At 52.4% G+C, this 18040-nt stretch overlaps 1 protein-coding gene and 1 long non-coding RNA gene across 3 annotated transcripts in view; one reads left to right on the top strand and one right to left on the bottom strand.

Moving 5' to 3' along the window:
- mettl3 (methyltransferase like 3) overlaps nucleotides 1–15771 on the top strand; it is a 24615-nt gene extending 8844 nt beyond the window's left edge. For both annotated transcript variants that reach the window (XM_069941109.1, XM_069941110.1), the window contains 10 exons: nucleotides 4216–4424; nucleotides 5846–6205; nucleotides 6414–6589; nucleotides 6689–6902; nucleotides 7200–7387; nucleotides 14249–14287; nucleotides 14366–14474; nucleotides 14697–14762; nucleotides 14913–15025; nucleotides 15420–15771. In XM_069941109.1, the coding sequence (XP_069797210.1) occupies nucleotides 4216–4424; nucleotides 5846–6205; nucleotides 6414–6589; nucleotides 6689–6902; nucleotides 7200–7387; nucleotides 14249–14287; nucleotides 14366–14474; nucleotides 14697–14762; nucleotides 14913–15025; nucleotides 15420–15531 (1586 nt within the window). In that variant the 3' untranslated portion in view covers nucleotides 15532–15771. The remainder of the gene's footprint in view (nucleotides 1–4215; nucleotides 4425–5845; nucleotides 6206–6413; nucleotides 6590–6688; nucleotides 6903–7199; nucleotides 7388–14248; nucleotides 14288–14365; nucleotides 14475–14696; nucleotides 14763–14912; nucleotides 15026–15419) is intronic.
- On the bottom strand, nucleotides 13766–18040 carry LOC138764807 (uncharacterized). The gene is made up of 3 exons (XR_011358310.1): nucleotides 17754–18040; nucleotides 15943–16067; nucleotides 13766–14113 (listed from the first exon to the last, which is right to left on the bottom strand). It is a non-coding gene; the product is annotated as an uncharacterized lncRNA (long non-coding RNA).

Raw genomic sequence — 18040 nt, 5'->3', positions numbered from 1 at the left:
TTATATTCTGTTTTTCTTACTCTCTCTTGCACACGAGCTGATAACAAAAATAGGTCTATTCTTGAGTATGTTTTATGTCTAGCCGAGTAATATGAATATTCCTTTTCATTTGGGTGTTGTTTCCTCCATATATCCAAAAGTTGCATTTCTTCCATCGATTTAATTATAAATTTGGTTACTTTGTTCTTTCTGTTAATTTTTTTCCCAGTTTTGTCCATATTTGAATCCAAATTCAGGTTGAAATCCCCTCCTATTAATATGTTCCCTTGCGTATCTGCTATCTTCAAAAAAATATCTTGCATAAACTTTTGATCTTCTTCGTTAGGTGAATATACATTGAGTAGATTCCAAAACTCCGAATATATCTGACATTTTATCATTACATATTTCCCTGCTGGATCTATTATTTCCACTTCTATTTTAATTGGCACATTTTTACTAATTAATATAGCTACTCCTCTTGCTTTTGAATTATACGACGCTGCTGTTACGTGTCCTACCCAATCTCTCTTTAATTTCTTGTGCTCCAATTCAGTTAAATGTGTTTCTTGCACAAATGCTATATCAATTTTTTCTTTTTTCAGTAAATTTAGCAGTTTCTTCATTTTAATTTGGTTATGTATTCTGTTAATATTTAAAGTCATATAGTTCAGCGTAGTCATTTTATACTTTCTTTATCTTCCCTTTCCGTTTCTCCATCATCACCTTTCCTTCTTATCCATTTCTGCTTTCTTGTTTTGAACACTTTATAAGACAACATTTCTAAAACATCAAACATTTTCTTTATTCTCCTATTTAAAACTTCTTTAACCCCATTCTCCCCTTCCCCTCCTGAGTTGCCCTTTATCCCTTGTCGGACAACCACATCTCCTCTCTCCATTTGGATTTGCGAATTCACTCGCAAACGTCAGCTGATTTTGCAGTGACTGTAACTCCTCCCCACCAAGCCCCCCCCAGAAAAGATTTCAATTTTCATATGTAACAAAGGACACTCTTTTAATTCCCTCCTTATTCCCTCTATTCCATTTCCCATCATTATTAATTCTTGTCTATACTCTATATATTTTCCTCTAAATACGGATACATTCATGTATGCACACTATATATATAACACACATATACCCCTTTACACACATACATATAGATCGTGATCATTTTTACTCTTATTACATGTCTTCATCTCTCTGCTTGTTTTGTAGTTGTTCTGCAAATTTCCTTGCTTCCTCTGGATCCGAGAATATTCTGTTTTGTTGCCCTGGAATAACTATTTTAAGTACCGCTGGGTACCTTAACATAAACTTATATCCTTTTTTCCATAAGATCGTTTTCAGTGTATTGAACTCCTTCCTCTTCTTCAGGAGTTCAAAACTTATGTCTGGATAGAAAAAAAATTTTTGACCTTTATATTCCAGTGGCTTTTTGTCCTCTCTTACTTTCTTCATTGCTTTCTCCAATATATTTTCTCTTGTTGTATATCTTAAGAATTTTACTAAAATTGATCTTTGGTTTTTGCTGCGGTTGTGGTTTCGGGGCTAAAGTTCTATGTGCCCTCTCTATTTCCATTTCTTCCTGTAATTCTGGTCTTCCCAGGACCCTAGGGATCCAATCTTTTATAAATTCTCTCATATTCTTGCCTTCTTCATCTTCCTTAAGGCCCACTATCTTTATATTATTTCTTCTATTATAGTTTTCTATTATATCTATCTTCTGAGCTAACAGCTCCTGTGTCTCTTTAACTTTTTTATTAGATTCTTCTAATTTCTCTTTTAAGTCCTCTACTTCCATTTCTACAATTATTTCTCGTTTTTCCATATTTTCCACTCTTTTTCCTAACTCTGATATGGCCATTTCCATTTTATTCATTTTTTCTTCTGCATTCTTAATTCTTCTTTTTATCTCATCAAATTCTTGTAATTGCCATTCTTTCACTGATTCCATATATTCTTTAAAAAAAGATACATCCATTTTCTTGCTTTTCTCTTCTTCTTCCACTTCTTTCTGTTCTTCTTCTTCTTCTTCCTCTGGATTGACCATCTGTTGTTTCCTTGTTTTCTTTTTACCCTCTTCTTTCTTGTTGTTGTTATTGTCTGTGTTCTGCACCTGCTGCTGTGCTGCAGGTGTCTCTCTCAGCTGTGGAGATCGACTCCGCAGCTGTTCCTCCCCTCCCGTCAGTGTGTTTTTTTCATGCGCGGTTGCGCACTTTTACTTGGCTCTGCGAGCCATTTTTGTAGTCCCGAGCCCAGGACTTCCACTGACCTGTGGGAGCGGGCTTCTCTCTCCGCGGCGGGCCTCTTCGTACAGGTAAGGCCTTCACCTTCTTCTTCTGACGTCTTTCCTTCTTCTTTTCTTCCCGTTATTTTTGGTTTTTCTTTCTTCGCTGCCATTTTCTCCACACTTTTACTTTCACTTTGTTTTGGTTTTTAAGTTGGTGCCTTTGCTTTTACTCTATCTTTTTTTAACTTTTCTGGAGAGGGCTGGAGTTCCCCTACCGGCCACTACTCCATCACGTGACTCCAGATTCACAACTCTCTAGGAGAAGCCGTCCCTCCTCATCCCCATCCCAAACCTACTCCCCGAATCATGAGGCTGTGACCCCAGTGTACCACTGGTATGGTCAACTTCCTACCTTATCCACCCCTTCCCGTCGTTTCACACGACTCTGTGAGATTCACTCCCCCCCCCCCGCCCCCCACTTCCCTCTGAAGCCCAGGCACCTCGAGAGTCAGCTGACTCTCTCACCTGACCCTGAACTATAGCTGCAGAATTAGGCCATTCGCCCATTGAGTCTGCTTTGCCATTTGAATCACGGCTGATGTATTCTTCCTCAACCACATTCTCCTGCCTTTCGCACCCTTAAAAAAATCAAAAGCCTCCCTTTTAAATACTGCCCCACAGCATGGCCTTGATAGCTGTTTATTGCAACTAATTTCATGGATTCATTACCTTGAGAAATTTCTCTTTATCTGTGTTAACAAGGTCACACAAGTGAGGATGCTCAAGAAGGTACAGTCACTCAATATGAGATAGTAAATTGGATTAGACGTTGGCTTAGCGGGAGAAGCCAGAGAGTGGATGTACAGGATTTTCACTCTGACTGGAGGCTTGCGACTAGTGCTGGGCCTCGGGAATCGGAGCTGGGCCTCGGGGATCGGTGCTGGGCCTCGGGGATCGGTGCTGGGCCTCGGGGATCGGTGCTGGGCCTCGGGGATCGGTGCTGGGCCTCGGGGATCGGTGCTGGGCCTCGGGGATCGGTGCTGGGCCTCGGGGATCGGTGCTGGGCCTCGGGGATCGGTGCTGGGCCTCGGGGATCGGTGCTGGGCCTCGGGGATCGGTGCTGGGCCTCGGGGATCGGTGCTGGGCCTCGGGGATCGGTGCTGGGCCTCGGGGATCGGTGCTGGGCCTCGGGGATCGGTGCTGGGCCTCGGGGATCGGTGCTGGGCCTCGGGGATCGGTGCTGGGCCTCGGGGATCGGTGCTGGGCCTCGGGGATCGGTGCTGGGCCTCGGGGATCGGTGCTGGGCCTCGGGGATCGGTGCTGGGCCTCGGGGATCGGTGCTGGGCCTCGGGGATCGGTGCTGGGCCTCGGGGATCGGTGCTGGGCCTCGGGGATCGGTGCTGGGCCTCGGGGATCGGTGCTGGGCCTCGGGGATCGGTGCTGGGGTTCATTGTTGCTTGTCATCTAGAGCAACAATCTGGATGATAATATGGTAAATTGGATCAGCAAGTTGGCAGATGACTCAAAGATTGGAGGTGTAGTTGTGAGAGATAATAGAATATAGGAAGTAAAGTTAGTATGAATGAAAAAAAGGTGTACAAAGCTTGTACAGGGATCTGGACCGGCTGGAAAAGTGGGCTTCAAAATGGCAGATGGAATTTAATGTGGAGAAGTGTGAGATGTTACAAAGATTAACCAGGTCAAGACATGCATGTTAAACAGTAGGGCATAGAGGAGTGTGGAAAAACAAAGGGATCTGGGAACACAGATGCATCATTGTCTGAAAATGGTGTCATAGGTGGATAGCGTTGTAAAGAGAACTTTTGCACATTGGCAAATTGAGTACAGGATGTTTTGGTAAAGTTGTATAGACAATTGTGAGGCCATATTTGGAGTATTGTGTGCAGTTCTAGTCACCCAACTACAGGAAAGATATTAATGAGATTGAAAGACCAGTAGTCTTGAATCCTGCACTCATCCAGCCCTTCTTGCTCTTCACAGTGCACTCTGAGGTTCCAACGGGGATGGGTCAGGATTTCCGTAGTGACAGCCCAGCCCCTGCAGCTGCCCTCCTGTCCAACAAACCCAGCAGCCTAGAGCAGGACGAAAAGATAGACCCGCTGCTGGAGAAAAGGCTGCTGGAGCACCTGTCCAACCTCGCGCTGTCGTTGCCCACGGACTCCCTGGCAATTCGAAATGCCATGTTATCGGTGAGATAGGAAGTTTCCTGCACACACACACACACACACACACACACACACACACACACACACACACACACACACACACACACACACACACACACACACACACACACACACACACACACTGTAGGCCACATCCCGACCGCCTCATCATACATTGGAGCTGGGGGGTAGTGGCGGCGCTGAGCGGGGTGGGAGTTGTTAGTGGCATTGCTGGATGGAGGCGGTTTAGTGATAGAGCTGAGCGGGATGAGAGCGTTAGTGGCAGTACTGAGCAGGGTTGGGGGTACTGACAGCGCTAGGAGGGAGTGGTGACGCCACTGAGCAGAGGAATGGTGGCCGCGCTAACAGGGGGGTTGGTGGCAGCACTGGGGGGGGTAGCGGTGCTGAGGGGAGGGGTGGTGGAGGTGCTGGAAGGAGTGGCAGTGGCGCTGAGAGGGGTTAGTGGTGGCACTGGGGAATGTTGTGATGCCAGTACAACATGGCGGCGACAGAGTCCAGTTCTCATGATAATCCCTTGTCGCTGTTTATTTTGCTTATTACTACCACCCCGATTCTGGCCCAAAGGTTACTGCACTGGCCTCTTCAGTCAACTTTGCAGCAGACTGAATAATAAGATTGAAGGGTCAGACTGCCCCCTTTTCCCTCACTGCCCCCTGACTGCCCCCTTTTCCCTCACTGCCCCTTGACTGCCCCCTTTTCCCTCACTGCCCCTTGACTGCCCCCTTTTCCCTCACTGCCCCCTGACTGCCCCCTTTTCCCTGGCTGCCCCCTTTTCCCTCACTGCCCCTTTGGATCTTTCCAACGCCCACTTTGGGAATCACTATTCTACACTGTCTGTCACACATACAGACTCATGGGTTAGATCCAGTGAAGCTTCCTCTACACCATCCCATCACACACACAAACTCCAGGCTTAGACACAGAATGAAAATCCTTCCAAAACATTCCAGCACACATATACACACCCACATGCAGGGTCAGTCTCCTTCACAATGGTCCAGAACAAACCCCACCCCGCCTTCCCCCCCACCCACCCCCAGCCTGGATGTTGGTGTTGGACTCAAGACAAAATCAAACTAAACCGCCGTTGACTGCAAGTGAACCTTTACTCCCTGTAGGTTCAGGAATCAGTCTAGTGGTCACAGGCTTCCAGCCACAATAACATCATTCTACCATTACCCCCACACACCCCTTCCCAATCCCGCCCTATCCTCTCTCCCCTCCCTCTCCCCCCTCCCTCTCCCCCCTCCCTCTCCCCCCTCCCTCTCCCCCCTCCCTCTCCCCCTCTCCCAAGCCCCTCTTCTCTCTCTCTCTCTCTCTCTCTCTCTCTCTCTCTCTCTCTCTCTCTCTCTCTTTCTCTCTCTCTCCTCCGCACTCTTCCTCCCCCCCCCCCAACCTTCCTTTACCCCGTCTCTCTCCACCAGCTCCAGTGTGTGGTGACTCAGGGGAACGTGGAGAGCATGCTGCACAAGTTTGCAGCACAGGAGTTGATTGAGGTGAGGGGGGGTTTGTCCCAAGACGGGACCCCCACCACAGTCACCTCTGCTGACCACACCAAGCTCTCAGCCATGCTGGTCCTGCTGCCCCAGGACAGCGAGCCCAGCCACTCGCACCCCCAGGCCGGGCAGAATATGCGGCTGCAGACGGCGGCTGGCACCCCCTCCAGCCAGGACAGGAAACTTCCGGAACCTGCCAAGAAATCCAGGAAGATGGCTTCTGAGTTGGACCTGGAGATCGAGAGGCTGCTGAACCAACAATCCACCAAGGAGAAACAGAGCAAGAAGGTGTGAGGTGGGGTGGGTGGGGTGGGGGGGGGGGGAAGGTGTAAGGGAGATGAGGGGAGGAGGGGATGGAAGAGTGAAGGAGAAGGAGGGAAGGGAAGGGAGAAGGGGAGGATAAGAGGAAGGGAGAGGAGAGGGGAGAGAAGTTGGGAGGAGGGGAAGAGGTTTGGAGGTGAGGAGTAGAGACTTATCAATTCCCCCCCACCCCCAGATGAGTCAGGAGATTCTGGAACTGCTGAACACCAGCACGGCCAAGGAGCAGTCAATCGTGGAGAAGTTCCGTTCCCGGGGCAGAGCTCAAGTCCAGGAGTTCTGTGACCATGGCACCAAGCTGGAGTGTATGAGGGCCCACGGCCAGGATCGGCCCTGCAGGAAGCTGCACTTCAGGTAGGAGACCCCTCGCTCCCCCTGGGTGTGGAGACCCTCCTGGCCCTCTCTTGCTACCCTGGGTGGGGGAATCCTCTGACCCTCTCTGTCTCCCCATAGGCGCATCATCAATAAGCACACGGACGAGTCTCTGGGGGACTGCTCCTTCCTCAACACGTGTTTCCACATGGATAGCTGCAAGTACGTTCACTACGAGATCGACAGTCTCCTTGATGGCCCCCAGGGGCAACCACTGGAAGGGCAGTCCCCGGACAAGCCCGTCTCCTCCAGCGTCAGCAGTGACCCCAGTCTGGGCAAACTCTTTCCCCCACAGGTGAGACCAGGCCTGGGGTGGGGGAAGATGGTGCCTACTCTGTGTTTTGGGGTGGGGGTGGGGGTGGAGATTTCCCTGTGTTGGGGGAATGGGAATTTGCCACATGTGGTGGGGGGAATGGTGCGTCCATTGAGGTGGGGGGGGAAATGGGGCGTCCATAGAGGTGGGGGGGGAATGGGGCCTCCCCTGCATCGCGTGTGAGGGGAGTGGGAGGTGGTACAGGGCTTCTCCTGCTCCCTGTTTGTGGGGGGAATGCACGCGGTTGGAGTTTACCACTGCTTCTCCCTCCCATTCCAGTGGATCTGCTGTGACATTCGATTTCTGGACGTCAGCATTCTGGGCAAGTTTGCGGTTGTGATGGCCGACCCTCCCTGGGACATCCACATGGAGCTGCCATACGGGACCTTGACTGACGACGAGATGAGAAGGCTCAACATCCCCGTCCTGCAGGATGATGGGTTCCTCTTCCTCTGGGTCACCGGCAGGTGGGGAGGGATGCAGGAGAAGGGGAGAGATGGAGTTGGGTGGGTTGTTAGAGGAAGAGGATGAGGCAGAGGTGGGGTGTAAGGGGCTAGGGGTGAGGGGAGGGAGTGCAAGGAACAGGTTTCTCTTCCTCTGGGTCACTGAGATATGGGGAGGGACAGGAGTGTGTTTGAGAAAGAGGGGGAGAGGGGAAAATAGAAGTGGGACAGGGAAGGAGCGGTTGTGGTGGTGGGTGGGGGGGGAGGTGGGGCAAAATACAAGATGATGATTTGCTTCCTCTGGGTTACCAGCACAGATTCTATCGCCAATGTGTATATGTAGAGATTATCGTGTAGGATAACTGAATGGCTGAGAGTGTAGCCACACCTACTGACAGGTCTTAAAGGATTGATCCTAGCCAGACTGGGTCATTCTGGACTCGTCAACCTACTTGTGATATGCTCCAGTCTTTTAGTTAATAAAATCCTTGGTTTGGATCAACAAGTCTTTGGTTCTTTCAACGCGCTCGAGAGGAGAGTCGAGTAGTGCCTAGGGCCTGACCAGGACACTGGCATGGAGGTGTTGGAATGGTCCGAGGGTCTCACTAGGGTAATGGTGGTGAGATGAGCCAGGTTGTGCTGAGGGTCTGACAAGGGTACTGGTGTGGAGGAGAGAAGGGTTGTGCTGAGGGGCTGACTGGAACACTGGCATGCAGGTGAGCTGGGATGCGCCGAGGAGTTGACTGGAACACCAGTGTGGAGATGAGCTGGGTTACACCTAGAGCCTGACCAGGTCACTGGCATGGAGGAGAGTCAGGTTTTGCCTAGGGCCTGACCAGGACACTGGTATGGAGGTGAGCCAGGTTGTGCCGTTGGGTTGATTGGGACACTGGCGTGGAGGGGAGACAGGTTGTGCCAAGAGGTTGACTCGGACAGTGGTGTGGTAATGAACCAGGTTGTGCCAAGGGGCTGACTGGGACACTGGCGTGGAGGTGAACCAGGTGTGCCGAGGGCCAAACTGGGATACTGGCATGGTGGTGAGCCTGGTTGTGCCAAGGGGCTGTCTGAGACACTGGAGTGGAGGTGAGCTGGGTTGTGCCAAGGGGCTGACTGGGACACTAGCATGGAAGTGAGTTGGCTTGTGCCTAGGGCCTGACCAGGACACTGGCGTGGTGGTGAGCCAAGTTGTGCTGAGGGGATGACTGGGACACAGGCATGGAGGTGAGCCAGGTTGTGCCAATGGGCTGACTGAGACCCTGGCGTGGAGGTGAGCTAGTTTGTGCCAAGGGGCTGACTGGGACACTGGTGTAGAGGAGAGTCAGGTTGTGCCGATGGGCTGACCAGTACATTGGCTTGGAGGTGAGCCATGTTGCGGCGAGGGCCCGACTGGGACACTGGCGTGGAGGTGAACCAGATTGTGCCAAGGGCCTGACTGAGGTACTGGTGTGGAGGTGAGCTGGGTTGCATGAGGGGCTGACTGGAACACTGGCGTAGATGAGCTGGGTTACACTGAGAGCCTCACCAGGACACTGGCGTGGAGATGAGTCGGCTTGTGCCTAGGGCCTGACCAGGACACTAGCGTGGAACTGAGCCAGGTTGTGTCGATGGGCTGACTGGGACACTGGCGTGAAGGTGAGCCAGGTTGTGATGAAAGGCTGACTGGGACACTGGCGTGGAGGTGAGCCAGGTTGTGCCAAGGAGCTGACTGGGACACTGGCATGAAAGTGAGCCAGGTTGTGCCATTGGGCTGATTGGGACACTGGCATGGAGCAGAGACAGGTTGTGCTAAGAGGCTGACTCGGACAGTGGTGTGGAGGTGAACCAGACTGTGCTGAGGGGCTGACTGGGACACTGGTATGGAGGTGAGCCAGGTTGTGCTGATGGGCTGACTGGGACACTGGCGTGGAGGTGAGCTGGGTTGCATGAGGGGCTGACTGGAACACTGGTGTAGATGAGCTGGGTTACACCGAGAGCCTCACCAGGACACTGGCGTGGAGATGAGTCAGATTGTGCCGGGGGCCTGACCAGGACACTAGCTTGGAACTGAGTCAAGTTGTGATGAAAGGCTGACTGGGACACTAGCATGGAGGTGAGCCAGGTTGTGCCAAGGGGCTAACTGGGACACTGGTGTAGAGGAGAGTCGGGTTGTGCCTAGGGCCCGAAAGGACACTGGTGTGGAGGTAAGCTGGGTTGTACTGTGGGCCCAACTGCGACACTGACGTGGAGGTGAGCCAGGTTTTGCCGAGCTCCTGACCGGCGTGGAGGTAAGGCAGGTTGTGCCAAGGGCCTGACCGGGACAATGGCGTGGAGGTAAGCCAGGTTGTGCTGAGGGGCTGACTGAGACTAACGTGCAGGTGAGGCAGGTTGTGTCGAGTGGCAGGCTGAGACACTGGCGTGGAGATGAGCCAGGTTGTGCCGAGGGGCTGACCAGCATACTGGTGTAGAGGTGAGCCGGGTTGTGCTGAGGGTCTGACCTGGGTACTGGTGCAGAGGAGAGTCAGGTTGTACCAAGGGCCCGACTGGGACACTGGAGTGGAGGAGAGTCAGGTTGTGCCAATGGCCCGACTGGGACACTGGTATGGAGGTGAGCCATGTTGTGCTGAGGGCCCGACTGGGACACTAGCGTGGAGGTGAACCAGATTGTGCCAAGGGACTGACTGAGACACTGGCGTGGAGGTGAGCTGGGTTGTTCCGAGGGCCTGACCAGGACACTGGCATGGAGGAGAGTCAGATTTTGCCTAGGGCCCGACCAGGACACTGGTAGGGAGGAGAGTCAAGTTGTGCCTAGGGCCTGACGAGGACACTGGAGTGGAGGTGTTGGGATGCTACAAAGGTCTAACCGGGGTACTGGTGAGGAGATGAGCCAGGTTGAGCTGAGGATCTGACTTGGACAGTGGTGTTGAGGTGAGCCAGGTTGTGCCGATGGACTTACTGAAACACTGATGTGGAGGTGAGCCAGGTGTGCCGAGGGCCAAACTGGGTCACTGTCGTGATGGTGAGAATGGTTGTGCTGAGGGGCTGACTTCGACAATGGCGTGGAGGTGAGCTGGGTTGTGCCAAGGGCCCTACCAGGATTCTGGCATGGAGGAGAGTCGAGTTGTGCCTTGGGCCTGACCAGGATACTGGCGTGGAGGTGTTGGAATGCTCCGAGGGTCTCACTAGGGTACTGGTGGTGAGATGAGCTGGGATGCGCTGAGGAGCTGACTGGAACACCAGCGTGGAGATGAGATGGGTTACACCTAGAGCCTGACTAGGTCACTGGCATGGAGGAGAGTTGGGTTTTGCCTTGGGCCTGACCAGGACACTGGCGTGAAGGTGAGCCAGGTTGTGATGAAGGGCTGACTGGGACACTGGTGTGGAGGTGAGTTGGCTTGTGCCTAGGGCCTGACCAGAACACTGGCGTGGTGGTGAGCCAGGTTGTGCCAAGGGGTTGACTGGGACATAAGCATGGAGGTGAGCCAGGTTGTGCCAAGGGGCTGACTGGGACACTGGTGTAGAGGAGATTTGGGTTGTGCCTAGGGCCCGAACAGGACACTGGCGTGGAGGTAAGCTGGGTTGTACTGTGGGCCCGACTGCGACACTGACGTGGAGGTGAGCCAGGTTTTGCCGAGGTCCTGACTGGCGTGGAGGTAAGGCAGGTTGTGCAGAGGGCCTGACCAGGACAATGGCGTGGAGGTAAGCCAGGTTGTGCTGAGGGGCTGACCAGGGCACTTGTGTGGATGTGAGCCAGGTTGTGCCGAGGGTCTGACCAGCATACTGGTGTAGAGGTGAGCCGGGTTGTGCTGAGGGTCTGACCAGGGTACTGGTGCAGAGGAGAGTCAGGTTGTGCCGATGGGCTGTCTAGTACACTGGCGTGGAGGTGAGCCATGTTGTGCCGAGGGCCCGACTGGGACATTGGCGTGGAAGTGAACCAGATTGTGCCAAGGGACTGACTGAGACACTGGCGTGGAGGTGAGCTGGGTTGTTCCGAGGGCCTGACCAGGACACTGGCATGGAGTTGAGCTTGGTTGTGCTGATGGCTGACTGGAACACTGGCGTGGAGATGAGCTTACCTGGACATGTATGGAGGTGAGCAGGGTTGTGCTGAGGGACTGACTGGGACACTGGTGCAGAGGAGAGTCTGGTTGTGCCGAGGGCCCAACCAGGAACTGGCGTGGAGGTGAGCTGGGTTGTGCTGTGGACCCGAATGGGACACTGGTGTGGAGGTGAGCCAGGATGTGCCGAGGGCCAACCAGCACACTTGTGTGGATGTGAGCCAGTTTTTGACGAGGGTCTGACCAGAGTACTGGTGAGGAGGTTAGTTGGGTTGTGCTGAGGATCTGACCAGGGTACTGGTGTAGAGGAGTGTCGGATTGTTCCAAGGGCCGGACTGGGACACTAGTGTGGAAGAGAGTCGGGTTGTGCCAAGGGTCTGACTGTGTGGAGGAAAGTCAGGCTGTGCCAAAGGGCTGACTGAGGCACTGGCGTGTAGGTGAGCTGGGTTGTTCCGAGGGCCTGACCAGGACACTGGCGTGGAGGAGAGTCAGGTTTTGCCTAGGGCCCGACCAGGACACTGGTAGGGAGGAGAATCAAGTTATGCCTAGGACCTGATGAGGACACTGGAGTGGATGTTTCGGGTTGCTACAAAGGTCTAACCGGGGTACTGGTGAGGAGGTGAGCCAGGTTGAGTTGAGGGTCTGACAAGGATACTGCTGTGGAGGAGAGTCAGCTTGTGCCTAGGGCCTGACCAGGACACTGGCGTGGAGGTGAACCAGGTTGTGCTGTTGGGCTGATTGGGACACTGGCATGGAGCGGAGACAGGTTGTGCTAAGAGGCTGACTCAGACAGTGGCGTGGAGGTGAACCAGGTTGTGCCGAGGGGCTGACTGGGACACTGGTGTGGAGCTGAGCTGGGTTGCGCTGAGGGGCTGACTGGAACACTGGCGTGGAGATGAACTGGGTTACACCTGGAACCTGACCAGGACACGCGTGGAGATGAGTCGGCTTGTGCCTAGGGCCTGACCAGGACACTAGCGTGGAACTGAGCCAGGTTGTGTCGATTGGCTGACTGGGACACTGGCATGAAGGTGAGCCAGGTTGTGATGAAGGGCTGTCTGGGACACTAGCGTGGAGGTGAGTTGGCTTGTGCCTAGGGCCTGACCAGAACACTGGCGTGGAGTTGAGCCAGGTTGTGCCGAGAGGCTGACTGGGACAGTGGTGTGGAGCTGAGCCAGATGTGCCGAGGGCCAAATTGGGGCACTGGCATGGTGGTGAGCCTAGCTGTGCCGAGGTGCTGACTGAGACACTGGCATGGAGGTGAGCTGGGTTGTGCTGAGGGCCCGACCAGGACACTGGCATTGGAGAAGAGTCGGGTTTTGCCTAGGGCCTGACCAGGGTACTGGTGTAGAGGAAAGTCAGGTTGTGGAAAGGGCCCAACTGGGACACTGGCATGGAGGTGTCAGGACGCTCTGAGGGTCTAACTAGGGTAGTGTTGCGGTGAGCCGGATTGTGTTGAGGGTCTGACTTGAGTACTGGTGTGGAGATGAGCCGGGTTGCTCCGATGGCCTGACCAGGATGAAGGAATGGTCAATGCTCTGCACCACTGGGGTGACTCTCCCTATCCCTGCCTAATAAGAGTGTTTATTACTATCAGGTGTACAGTATTATTCAGGGTTTATCTGTAAGTTTGGGTGTTGTGGGGGGTGTAATTATGACACGAGCACAGTTGGCACAGCGTTGTGGTTAGTGCAACCCTGTTACAGCGCCAGCAACCCAGGTTTGAATTTAAATTTTTTATGTTATGGGAATTACTTGATTCAAGTGAACTTTTCATATTTTAAGACGACCACAATGATTTTTTTCAAATTACTTTACATTTTGCACTGCCTTTTGTCTTTTAAATAGTGTACTCTTAAATGCAGGTGATTAGTTAGGCATTGGAAGAGGGGTCTCAGTTAACTGGAAAACTTGCATACTCGACATCCGTGATCCCCGTAGGTGCCAGATTTTACTGTATAAGCCAAAGGCAGGGAAGTGTCTGAATAAAAGCTGGAACAACCAGGGGAACAGTAGGAAGGGGAGGAGAGGCTAATTGAAACGTGAAAGTCTGCAGTCACTGTGATTGTAGTAAAAACCCACCGAAATGCTGGAGAAGCTCAGCCCGTCTTTTCAGCATCCGTAGGTGTCAAAGATAACTTGCTGATGTTTCGGTGATAATGATGTTAATTGTTGAATAATGGGGTCCCATTTATGGAATATACATGTAACGAGTCTTTGTGTGGGAATTGGATATTGAGGCACAGGTTAGAATTCACAGAATTGAGGTGGGGGATAAAAACTCAGGTGGACTGAGAGTCAGTTGACAAGGAACAGTGGGAATAAAGGACCCCTTTTTAAAAACAAATATATAATGTAGACATACAGCACAGTAACTGGCCAATTCAGCTCAACAAATCTGTGCTGCCCAATTTACACCCCATTAATCTATACGTTTTTGAAGGGTGGGAAGAAACTGCGGAGTCCACGGAGAAAACCCACGCAGACACGGGGAAACATACAAACTCCTTACAGACAGCAAGGGATTCAAACCCTAGTCCTCTCCCAATCATTGATATTGCACTCACCACTGCACCAGCTGTGCCGCCCTTCATTTGGGATCTGTCGCCTTGGCACCTGAGGAATGTATGCCCAGATCCTGGCTACTCAGGACACATGGAGGAGTGGGGGGAATCATGCGTTGCATATCCAAGTGTGGCAAGTTCATGAGTCTGGGCTGTCGGGAAGGGGACAGAAAGGCGTCAGTGGGATAGGAGTGGAGTCAGTGAGAAAGCAAGAACAGTGCAGGGAGAATATACAGCAAAAATAATCTCTCTCTTTTCTCCCCCTCTCTCAACCCCTCTCCCGCCAGAGCGATGGAGTTGGGCCGGGAGTGTTTGAATCTCTGGGGGTGAGTATCCAGCCCCTCATGTCCCTTTCACACTTCCCCATTCCCTGCCTCAACTCCCTCCGTGCTTCACCCAATCAGGTACGAGCGAGTGGATGAGATCATCTGGGTGAAGACCAATCAGCTGCAGCGGATCATTCGAACCGGGCGCACAGGGCACTGGTTAAACCATGGCAAGGAGCACTGCCTGGTGGGTCCATCCCTCCCACCTCCTCCACTTCCACTCCTTCCCTTCCTCCTCCACCCTCTCCACCTCCCTCCCTCCCCTCCACCCTCTTTTTTGCCCCCACGCCCTCCTCCCCAGTGTACCCCCATCCCTTCTCCCACTCCCTTTCCCATCCCACCTCTCTTCCCCCTCTTCCTGCCCCCTTCCCTGCTGACAGATCTGTCTAACTCTGCTCTTGTCTGACAGGTCGGTGTGAAGGGGAACCCTCAGGGATTCAACCGTGGCCTCGACTGTGATGTCATTGTGGCTGAGGTGAGTTTGTCCCCCTCCCCTCACCCCATACTGCTCTTTGTGTGTAGGGTGGAAGTGGGGGACAGGGACGAGGCCTCTCCTGCTCCATTTGTTGGTGGGGGAGGGGGAAAATGGAGGTATATCCAATGCTGATGGCCCCTCCCTCCACAGGTTCGATCAACAAGCCACAAACCAGATGAGATCTATGGAATGATTGAGCGACTGTCCCCAGGGACTCGGAAAATCGAACTGTTTGGCAGACCGCACAATGTTCAACCAAACTGGTCAGTCTGACCGCCGTGTGTGTGTGTGTGTGTGTGTGTGTGTGTGTGTGTGTGTGTGTGTGTGTGTGTGTGTGTGTGTGTGAGAGAGGAGAGAGACAGGATGGTGTAGAGGGAAATGAATCTTGTGTCTGTCCCTGGGAGTGTGTGTGTGACGGGATGGTGTAGAGGGAGCCTCACCTTATTTCTGACCCTGGGAGTGTGTGGACAGGACAGTAGAGGGAAATTCATCCTGTGTTTGATCCCAGGCGTGAGCGTGTATGTGTCTGTGTATGTACAGTGTGGAGGGAAGATTACCCAGTACTGTGTCTGAACCCAGGAGTGTGTGTGGTGGGATGTAGAAGGAGCTTCACTTTGGGATTGATGCAGTACTGACCCCCACCTCCCTCTGCTACAGGATCACTCTGGGGAACCAGTTGGATGGAATCCATCTCCTTGATCCAGATGTGGTGACCCGCTTTAAGAAACGATATCCCGACGGAGTCATCACCAAGTGCAAGAACGTGTGAAGGATGTGGACTGCAGATTCAGGAAGAGTGGGAACTCTATTGCAGGGATCTCGGGATGGGAGCTCAGAAGAGATGGGACCCTCACCTGCAGGGGTCTCATGGTGAGAACTCAGGGATGGGATCATTACAGGGGTCTCAGGGGAGGGGAGGCTGGGTATCTCAGCCTGTGGTCTCACCTCCATTTCCCAGGACCTGGGAGCCATCAGACAATAAAAGGCCAGCTGAGCCATCAAACTCTAAGTGACTTCTCTCTCCTCACTGCCCTTCCTTCCTCACCGTCACTCCCTCACCACACCTCCCATGGTGCTATCCAGGAATACGGAGACAAAATTATGCACAGTGCTCTCGGTGTGGTCTGAACCAGGGATATGGAGATGGGAACTGTGCACTGAGCTTCCAGTGTGGTCTTACCCAGGGCTATGGAGCAGGAACTGTGCTTGGAGCTCCTGGTGAGGTCTAACCCAGGGATATGGAACTCTTGAAGAGGAAATTGTTCCATTTGGTGGAGGTTAACTCATCATTTCATCACAGACCTTCTGTTATGGTATGGGAAGAGTAGTATTAGAACATAGAAATCTCCACCAGGGATATTAGAAAATAAAATCTCCAGCACAGTACAGGCCCTTCAGCCCAGTGTTATACTGACCTAAAGATGCTGCCTTGAATTTCCCTACTGCATAACCCTTCCATTTTTCTCCACTCCATGTACCTAATAGTGTCTTAAAAGATCCCATTGTACCTGCCTCCACCACTGTTGCTATGCAACCACCACTGTCTTAGAAAAACTTGCCTCTTCCATGTCCCCAGTATTTACTCCCTTGAAACTGCCCCCTCCTGTTAGCCATTTCAACCTAGGGAAAAAGCCCATACAATCAATGCCCCTCATCATCTTGTACCCCTCTGTCAGGTCATCACTCATCCTCTATCGCTCCAGGAGAAAAGACCAGGTTCACCCAACCCATCCTCACCAGGCATACTACTGTCACCTCATGGAAAAGGAGCTGGCTGTCCACCTCATTATCTTGTATTGTCACTCCAAAGAGAAAAGATCCAAGCTAGCTGTCAACCATGCTTCATTAGGCATGTTTGCATCTTCTCTATGGCATTCACATCTTTCCTGTAATGATCTGAACACAGTTCCAAGTGGGGTCTAACCGAAGTCTTAGAGAGTTGCAACATTACCTCACAGCATTTGAATTAAATCCCACAGCTAATAAAGGCCAACACACCAAATGCCTTCTCAACAACACTATCAACCTGAGCAGCAGCTTAGATACAGACCCCAAGATCTTTCAGTTCATCCACACTGCCCAGAGTCCTAACATTAGGCCCTCTCATGCCAGGCCTCCACCTGGAGGCCGGCTACCAGCGCAGAGGGAAAACTTACCTTTCATGGAACCCTAAAAGCTGCTCCTGCGACACCTTCACATTGAGGGGTCCCTTGTCGCGCCATCCGGAGCTGATGGAGGCAGGGCAACTGGTGCTGTAGCACCACCTGTCATGAATAAGTGGCAGAGCAATGGCCATCTTCCCTACCCATAATCCCTTATGCAGCTGGAACCGTTCTGTTTCAGCTGCATGGGGGATTATGGGTAGGGAAGACAGCCATTGCTCTGGTATATTTTGAGCCACTGACGAGCAGCCCCAAAAGCCAAAGCGGCCCAGTGAGGCTGTCACAGACTGCACCAGCTGCCCCTTGACAGCCCTTGCCCTGTCGACACCCACTGGCTGCCCCCGCCCGCCCTGACAGCTCCCGCCAGCCCCCCCTGCCCTGAGGGGGTCATTGCGACATCATCAGCCCGCCCCTATCCAGCCGCTTGCAGATGCTGGACATTCATGTGCACAGTGTTCCACCGATGATCCTTCCTCGAGAGGGATTGCAGTTGGCCACCGTGCATTCGTAGGGGTAAATCTCCCGTTGTAAGGATGGAGAATCTGCACCGTTACTTGGGCTTTTTCACTGCATGAAAGGGCCTATTAACGTAAATTGCCTTTAAATTTGACCTTCTGAAATGTGCCACACTTTACTGGATTATGCACTATCTGCCATTTCTCAGCCCAGTTCTGCACCCTATCATTGTATCTCTGTAGCCTCTGGCAACCCTCCAGACTTTCATGTCATCTGTAAACCTACCAACCCAAATCACAAAGAGGAGGGGGTCCCAGAACCGATCCCGTGGTCACCACTGGTCACCAACCTCTGCAGAATACGAACTGTGTACCTTGAAGAAGGGAGTGTCAGTTATATATCTTTCTCTCCTCTGGACACTGAGAGACCTGCTGAGTTCCTTCAGCATTTATACTGCAACCATCCTCTGCCTTCTCTGGGCAAACCAATTCTGTGTCCACAAAGCAAGGCTCCTTGGATTCTGTGTCTCCGTACTTTCTGAATGAGCCTTGCATGATGAATGTCGAATGCCTTACTGAAACCATCCACATCTCCATCAATGTGAAGTGATGCACTTTGGAAGGTTGAACCTGAAGGCGGAGTACGTGGTTAATGGCAGGA

Source organism: Narcine bancroftii, chromosome 5 (assembly GCF_036971445.1).
Source record: "Narcine bancroftii isolate sNarBan1 chromosome 5, sNarBan1.hap1, whole genome shotgun sequence".
Taxonomy (NCBI): Eukaryota; Metazoa; Chordata; class Chondrichthyes; order Torpediniformes; family Narcinidae; genus Narcine; species Narcine bancroftii.
Note: the sequence above shows the minus strand (reverse complement) of the source record. Positions and strands in the feature narration are given on the sequence as shown.